The following is an 8,779-nucleotide window of genomic DNA, read 5'->3' as shown; positions in this document are numbered from 1 at the left end:
ACTTCGTGAACCCGCTGTACTCCAAGTACAAGGCGGCGGCGGCGGCCGAGGCCGTCCACCCCACCTACTACGACTGTCCCTTCGCGCCCGAGCTCGGCGGCCGCCACCACGCCGCCGCCCTGCAGCTCTATGGCAACGGCGCCGCCGGCTTCCCGCACGCGCCCCCGCAGGCGCACGCGCGCCCGCACCCGGCCTGCGGCGGCGGAGGGGGCGGCCCGGGCCCCGGCCAGGACTACTTCCACGCCGGCCCGGGCAGCCCGGCCGCTGCCTACCAGGCCGCCCCACCTCCTCCTCCGCACCCTCCGCCTCCGCCGCCGCCGCCGCCTCCCCCCTGCGGCGGGATTGCCTGTCACGGGGAGCCCGCGAAGTTTTACGGATACGATAACTTACAGAGACAGCCGATTTTTACGACCCAGCAAGAGGCCGAGCTGGTACAATATCCTGACTGTAAATCGTCCAGTGGTAATATTGGCGAGGACCCAGACCACTTAAATCAGAGCTCGTCTTCTCAAATGTTTCCCTGGATGAGACCACAAGGTTGGGATGCGCCTTTTTTTTTTTTTTAAAAGGAGGGGAGAAAGGGAGAAATCTGCTTTCATCTCACGTTCTAGCCTTAAAACTCCCCTGTCCTTTCCCTCTCCCCCTCCTTTTCCTTCTTGTGTAGCCACCGTGGCTGTCGTACATAAACTAACACAGACTTTTAAAAAGTATGTGAAACGATGGGGACAGAATAATTGTGAAGCCCTGTGTCTGCTTCTCTTGCCCGCACGCCCCGTGTCTGTATCAGAATTAAAGGCCACTGTTCATTTCCCCTCTTCAGCCCGGTCCAGAAATCTCCAGCAGTATCCAGACACAGCAACCTTTTTTTTTTTTTTTTTTTTTTTAAACGTTGATTTTCCTCCCCTTTTTGTTGTTGTTGTTGTTTTAATCAGCAGCTCCTGGTAGACGGAGAGGAAGACAAACCTACAGTCGCTTCCAAACCCTAGAGTTGGAAAAGGAATTCCTTTTTAACCCTTATCTGACCAGGAAGAGAAGAATCGAGGTCTCCCACACCCTGGCCCTCACGGAGAGACAGGTAAAAATCTGGTTCCAGAACAGGAGAATGAAGTGGAAGAAGGAGAACAACAAAGACAAGTTTCCCGTGTCCAGGCCGGAGGCAAAGGACGGAGAACCCAGACAGGAGGCCCAGCAGCTGGAGGAAGACAGAGCCGAAGGCCCGGCAAATTCACTTCCACCCTGAAATTTTGACCGGGAGACTATGGAGACGAAGGATCAGAGTGTACCTGTGACCAGCACCTTTTCTCACCCCTCCCCCTTCTTTTCTGGAAAGAACTTCACCTGTGTCTCAAGCTACCTACCTTAATGTCACTGCTCTTGAGGTTTCTGCGCTTTGAAAGGGATTTGGGTGTTTTTAAAAAATAAGTTTGTAGTTTCGCATAATGCCAGTCCTTGAGCTGTCGTATAGAAGGGTAATTTGATACCGACCTTGTAGCTCTATTTTTATAATGGTAGTTTTTAACGTCCGAGCTGGTGATTTGCCTCAACAACGTAAACTTCCTAATGATCAGCACTCAATGATTGAATATAAAATGCTTTATTAATCAAACAAGTGCACTTGAACATTTTAAATCTTTATGGTGAGTAAATTAAAAGAGGTCTATTAATAATTTTTTAAAAATTATGCCTGCAGAATATTTACTTTATTATTTGATTAAATGTATTATTTATATTTTTCTCTCTGCTTCTGTAACAATGGTTCAGGTGTCTTTTGGTTTCCTTCCAGAAGGCTTCTTTGAGCATTTTGTAAATGTCTGTCAGGGAAGAGTCTGGGCCAAATGTTGGAAGAGCACAGTAGCTGAAGAGTGCAATGTATTCTCTGGGCTCTTGGCTTCCTTAAACTTGGGAGAGTGCTGTGCCAGGGGCAGGAGTTTAAGGGTAATGTCAAAATCGACACTTAGTCGTGTTTCTGTAGTCCATACACATTATGGCAATTGGATAATCTGGAGAATTAATACTTGAAAACTAATTGCAACATTTCCACTAACTGTTCTCTCTGGAAGTGGCCTTGCTTTCATTTTGAACCCCAATTGCCTGGGATTTCTAGGTCGCTATGCTCTGTGTTTCTGCCTTTTCTAGTAGGTGCCATATTTATTGTATTCTCTTTGCACTGCCTGCATGCTCCTTTTACGCCAGCTTGCTGTGTTCATCTCAGATGTCGGTTGGTACGTCGGTTGGTACGTCCATCCTCTGCTGTTCTTCAGGAAAGCCTTGGCCTCACCTCTTTGGAAGGAGTCCTGAGTGTAAATGCGGAAACTCCTCTGAGTGTAAACAACAGCCCCAGAGCATAGCTCCTTAATAAAGAAATGTACCTCCTTAAAGAGCAGAGCTGATGTTTCTGAGCGCGGAAAATGCCGTTCTTCGTCCTTCCCAGTCACAAACAATGACCAGAGCTCACTGAGGGCAGTGACTTGCTGCTTGAGAAGCGGGTGTGGGTCGGAAACACCCTAAGCTGTTTCATGATAGTAATGCGGGTAACAAGAGGCGGTCTGGGGCCCCTTCTAGAGGGAGCTGACCGCCCACACCTCTTTCATTAAAGAATTCTGGCATGATACTGTGACAACTTTGAACTTCAAAAGGATTCAAGTCAAGTCGTAGGCCTGACGGCCCAGAGTCCAGCTTAATTCCATACAGTCCGAGTTGAAGCTGCTGCGACTTTGCATCTGTTATTAACAGAATATCCATTTCCACCGGGGGCTGCTCATGCAGCTGCCTCTTTTTCAGGAGTGGAGGGAGGGAAGAGGAGGAGAAATTCACATGAAGTATAATTTCTTATGAAAAAAAAAAATGGAAACACATTAAAGTAGACATTAAAAGTTGGCTGCTTTTTCTAGCCACCTTCACTTTTACAGATGTGGTTCTTGCTTTATTGTTAAATTCCAGAGTGCTCTATTACATCCGTAAGAAAAGAAGATTCTTTAGCTTTGGGCCAGGTTCACTGCCAGCTGGTGGCCAGTTTGTCTGCTGTCTTGTGGCTAGCAGGAGGATTGGTACTAGCTGGGTTAGAGGCCAGTCACCACCTGGCTCTCCACACAGGCAAGAGGCTGTGGCTGTGACATTTGTAAACTGAAGCCCGGAAAGACAACTTAAGTCAGGAGTGGCCAAGGCTTAAGCATTTGTACAGAGGAGACAGCTGCAATGGGCAGTGCTGGATTTGGGGACTTTTGCTCAACCAGCCGCTTCCCATGTTGGCTGGATGGAACGGAGCAAGAGCAGAGAAGCCCCAGGCTGAGAGCCTAGCAGGGGAACTGCCTTAGGCATAAGCTACCTGAAGACCAGTGCTGGCTAAACTCCAACTGCTTGTGATTTAAGGAACTCTCTAAAATTTGACATCTCTGGGGGTGGGGGTGGGGGCTGGAAAGCTGGCTCAGTGGTTAGGAGCACTTGTTGCTCTTGCAGAAGACCAGGATTCTCAGTATTCACGTGGTGGCTCACAAACCCTAATTCCAGCTCCAGGGAATCCAATGTGGGGCACTCATATACATGTTGACAAAACACCCATACTCATTAAATAGAAATAAACTTAAAGATCGCTAGCTCCCACTCGGGAATGCTCCCCCCAAATTCCGTTCTTCAAACTATAGAATCTGGCAAGATTTGATTAGAAAAAGGACCTACTAAGTGCAAGAGTGGGCATAGAAATCAAGGATTGAAAATAGGTGAAAATGCCGTGTCTTGACATTCTGGCCTCTGTACTGGAAGTGCCCCTTTGAGCCACACTGGCCCCTAAACCATGGTAAAAATCTCAGCTCCTATGCAGAATGTTGCAATAATGTTTTGAGAGTATAAATTTGTACATATACATGAAGTGCTGGCAACAGATGTAGAAATGATCTTTCCTTCTGCAGCTAGAGTCTGCAAATAAAGACCCCGAGGAATTGCCCTCCCCCATCTCTCCTCCCCCCATGACGGTGTTGAACTGTGGGCAGACCTCCCCCCTTTAATGTTGGGGTCTCGGTGAGAGGGAGAAGCTCGAAAGGTGCTTTTCTGATTGGTTCAGGCCTGTAAGCAGTGAGGCACTGTAGCAAGAAAGGAACTTTCCTTTTTGCTGCATAAATTTACATAAATCTTCAGAGAACCTTTTGCAAACCCAGGTGGAGTTTGTTTGTTTGTTTGTTTGTTTTTCCTGAAAAAATCAAGACCTCCCCCATCAATGTTAACACTGACTAAAAAAAGAAAGGCCATCTGAGCGATTGGACAATTCAAGAGCCAGAAACACAGAAAGAGGGTGTGGCTCTTGCTCCTTTTGGTGGGGGGGGGAGTCGGCTCAAGGGTATCACACACACTGCTTGCAGGTGCACAGCGTACAAAGTGCAACATGGCTGCCTCTTCCAGGAAGCCTCTTCCCACCCCTCATTCCCCGAGCTGAAAACCCAGGCGGTGAGCTCTGCTTTTATTTGGGTAGGGGAGATGATACCGAGGCATTTCGAGATTCGTTTTTAGAATGTTTTGGAATTGAGCCTCTTCACCCAGTTCCATGGGTACAGAGCAGTGTAAAATGCTCTGAAGCAGGGAATGAACACCAGCTTGCCCATTGACTTGTGTCATAACATGTTGTTTAATTCGCTGCATAAGAATTCACATCCAGCGTCTGCCCTCCTTATCTTTGATGTCTGCTGAATCCTTGGATATCTAGAGGTGGGAAAGGGGAAGACAGAAAACATTTTAATGGACTAGCAAAAATTAGGGCCCACTGGCCTTTTCAAGAAATAAGAATTTTGCTAACAGATGGTGGCAGAAGCCCTTTAATTAAAATTATCCAAGGTCATCAGAACTTTCTCTTGGGATACAAATGGCCTACACAAAGGCATGCTCTGCACTTCCTACTCAGAGAAGCTCACTTCCGCTAGTCGTTGATAGGATGTAAAGACGTTTCTGGCAGGGAGCTTGAACATCCATGCAGATACCGAGAAGCATCTTGCTAGAATGCTCTGAAAAGGCTGAGCAGGGTAGCGACCCCTTTCAGGGAGGCACTTGAAACAGGCTGGCAGTGCCCATGAGGGAACCTGGAGGCCAGCCAGAACATTGACTCTCAGGGGCTCACCAGAAAGGTTCACTGACAATGCAAAGGAAACATGACTCCTTTGAGAAAAAAGAAATTTTCCCCTATATTGTTCTTTTCAAGAATAGATAAAGCTCCTTTCCTTTCCAGAGCTGAACTCAACACTTTTCAATGGTCCTACATCGGGGCAGGAGCGGGGATGGTCCAAAGAAAGGCACAGAGGACTGGAATTAAATTCTACAAGAAGCAATAATTGATCTTAGGACCTTAAGTGAGGGATTGGGGATGGTGTTCGTCCTTGTGGCGATAGATTAAAAACCAACCGTGGTTCCTCGAAATGATATTCCTGCAAGGCAGACCATTTACACCAGCCTTTGGGGTGGGAGGTTGCTCGGTCTCTCACCACAGAAAACCGCAGGAGACGCGGGGGGGGGCACCCCCGTTCAGAGCCAAGTGGGAGATGAGAGTGTGCTCTCTTGGCTCCTCTCCCGCAGCTCAGTTTTCTGGGTGAGATACTTGGATATGGGCTTTCCTGAAAGGAGCGGGTGAGAACCGAGAGTGCTAGGCTTTCCTTCCGTTCAAGCGTTTTTGCGAGGGAGAGGAGGAGAGAGGGGAGAGGAGGAGAGAGAAGCGAGGGATGAACGTAGCGGGAGACGTGGGACTGGGGGAGGGCTCGGGGGATGACACCGCCCGCACGCCTTTTCCTCCCACACGGCGGCTAATTACACGGAGATCTCGAGCCAAACAAAACAAAAATGCCCAGTAATTCCTAGAAAAGGTGTGTTTGTCTGTGTGTGTGTGTGTGTGTGTGTGTGTGAGAGAGAGAGAGAGAGAGAGAGAGAGAGACAGACAGACAGACAGACAGAAAGAAAGAGGAAGGGAGGGAGAGAGAGAGGAGAAAGGACAGAATAGATAGAGGGAAGAGATTTCGAAGGGAAAGGAAAGAAGGGAAAAAAGAGGAGGAGGAGTAAGAAAAGAGAAGAGGGATGAGAGAAAGGAGAGGAAAAACATGGCGCTCGCGAGCTGTATGTGCAAAATCCGCAAGGAATTGCAGTAAATTCCTTTTTGTTTGAAGAAAATTTACAACTTGGTAATAGACCTTTTTATGACCTATTTGCGGTCGTCATTGGCTGCGGCTGGTCATGTGCAGGCGCCGCTCGCCTTCACGGCCCTTTTCCTGATTTCCCAGGCGAATTTGCCCCCGCATTCTGCCTTCCCGGAGCCTCACCCCCTCTTTTCCTAACCTTTGTCTCCGCAGAGGTGGGCTCCAGTCGTCGGCTGCGGGATGGCGGGCTCCGCCGCGGCCCGGGCTCCCGCCGCAGGCCGCCCGCCCCGGGTGGCGCCGGCGGGGAGCCGGGAGGGAGCCCCGGGGCTGAGCCCCCCGCTCGGCCGGCCGCGCGAGCCCCGACCCGCCGGAGGACCCCAGCCGCCGCCCGGTAAGAGCCGCCCCCCGGCGCCCCGTCCCCCACGCAGGCCCCTCGGGGCTCAAGATGGGGTCCCGCTGGGCTCAGGGGAGCGGAGGGGACGCCTCCGTCCCCACCCCACCCCGGGACTCGGGAACCCGCGGGTCCGGGGCCCCCTCCCCCCACCCCTGCAGCAGCCCCGGGAGGGGGACCCTGCGGGCGGCTTCGGGGCACCTCAGCTTGGTGGGGGGTGGGGGTGGAGGGTCAGCGATGCTGCCTGTGCCTGGGGGTCAGACGGTGGTGCTCAGGGCTCCCTTAGGCTAACAGGTGTTTTTTCCTGGGTTGGGGCGTGGGTGGGGGTGGGGCGCATGCCGTGTACTCGGGACGTGTTTCGTGGATGAGGCCACTTTTCAGGGTTTATGGTTTATCGGGCCTTGTGTATGAGGTGAGCTATTTTTCTTTTTAGCTATTTTAAAACGATTCTCTAATTCTTAGTGGGGGGGGAAAAGGGCAATCACCCAAGCCAGGTTCCCCCTACATCCGATGTGTCAGGTGGATCTGAACTGTTTGATGTTACAAAATGGATGCTTGTCAAGGGAAGTCACGTCAGAAAATCTGGAGCAGGTTTGAGGAGAAAGCCAATAGATATTTGAGAAATGTGAGGCATTTCTGAGTTCAAACATTGAGTGTGTTTCTCATTTGTCAGAGCAGTGAAAGAGTGGATCCTTTTGCTTTCTAAATGCGTTGTGGGTTTTTTTTTCTCCCCCACTTACCAATAAATGGCACACAGCAATATTTTCCCCACTTTGAAACCACTGAACCAAAACACACGGGGGGGGGGGAAGAAAGCCTTTCCATAAAATAATGCCGCTCACCCCCCCCCCAACACTTTTGGATGGTGTTTAACGATGCATTTCGCAGTCCCCCCATTCCTGTTCCTTCCTGCACGCGCAGGGGAACGTTGAGACCTTAGACAATCTGCCGCATTGCGCACAGAGACCTTCACGTGGTGGTGGGCTGCCGTCCCCAGAGCGCCTGTCGACAAATCCTTATTGTTTGCCCAAATATTCCAACCGAACAGTGCTAGGCGTGCAGGCAGTTGTGAACAATGGGCGGTGTATTTGTAGAAAGCTGGTTTTGGTGATGAAGGATGATGGACTCACTTTCGTTTCAAAATGGAGGGCTGGTGCGTGTCTGCAGAATGGTTCTGGGTCAGTAACTCTGAGCGCTCACACACTCTGAACTGGGATTTTTTCTTTCTTTTTTGGTTTGGAGCGTCTGTATCTTGAACGTGGTTCCCCCTTTGCACAATCAGGGCGCTGAGATCACTCGCTGACAGTGAGAGGAAGCACTATTTTGGAAAGCAAACCCCTGGACTGGATGCCCAGGCCCTGCTGCTAGGCTGTGGCTTGGGGCTGAAGGGCTTGGAAGCCTGAGGCTGGGTGGGGCTGGGGTGGACTTGATGTTCTGGTGGCTGTAGCTTTGGGGTTTCAGATGCCTCTTCCTTGGGGTTGGTGGCCCCGGCCTGATGCCATTTGCGGATGTGGAAGATGAGGGAATCTTTGTGAGCTTCATGGTAGCGTTAAAAGCTTATTGGAAAGAAGGGGTTGGTTGCATCTTGGGAAATAGCTATTTGGCAAGTTGCACGTTTTCTCTATAAGGGAAGACTAAGAGGTTGGCCTGCCTTACTGCCCTCATTGTCCCAATGAACCTAACAACAACAACAAGAAGAAAACAGAACGGAAAAGAAACAAATATTTAAAAAATATTCGGGGCCTAAGAGCTCAGCTGTTTGTGGGCAGGACTCCCAGCGTCCTGGGACCAAACCTCTCTATTTATAGACCTGGGAGCCGACGTCCTGGCCTTGGTGTCTTCTGGTGTGGACAGGAGCTGGGAAAGCCAGGGGAAAGGAGCAAAGCTCGCTGTTACAAACGTAGTCAAGAGAAGGCTTAAAAACGAAGCGTGTTTTTTCCTATCCTATTTTTCTACAAATACGTATATTTTGCCGGAATTCTGTTGTCTGCGCCCGAGAGGCAGGGGAAAGCGGAACAAAGACAGTATTTCACCCTGGGCTGGCAGGCAGCTGTTAGGGGTATTTACGGCGCGGCGGGCCAGCGAGGGTATGCCGGAGTACAGGAAGCCGTGGAGAAGCAACCCAGAACTCGGAATTCCGATTTAAATCCAATTTAGGTGAACTTTTTTTTTTTTTTTCGGAAATGATAAAAATAGGCACCATTGTTTCAAAGGAAAGTGTCCCCTAGACTTCATGGTTTTGCAAAACTGAAAAAGAAATTCCTCGCTCTGAACGGGCTGGTGT

The 8,779-nt window shown here is 50.1% G+C and overlaps 1 protein-coding gene across 1 annotated transcript; it reads left to right on the top strand.

Annotated features, from left to right (window-relative positions):
- Positions 1 to 2: 2 nt before the first annotated feature.
- On the top strand, positions 3 to 1,522 carry Hoxd8 (homeobox D8; the record flags this gene model as incomplete). The annotated part of the gene is made up of 2 exons (XM_055600660.1): positions 3 to 537; positions 933 to 1,522. Coding segments are annotated over 2 exons (843 nt in total), but the record flags the coding sequence as incomplete, so codon positions are not given.
- Positions 1,523 to 8,779: the final 7,257 nt, after the last annotated feature.

The sequence above is a fragment of the Psammomys obesus genome, unplaced genomic scaffold (assembly GCF_907164565.1).
Source record: "Psammomys obesus unplaced genomic scaffold, mPsaObe1.curated_primary_1811, whole genome shotgun sequence".
In the NCBI taxonomy this organism is placed as follows: Eukaryota; Metazoa; Chordata; class Mammalia; order Rodentia; family Muridae; genus Psammomys; species Psammomys obesus.
Note: the sequence above shows the minus strand (reverse complement) of the source record. Positions and strands in the feature narration are given on the sequence as shown.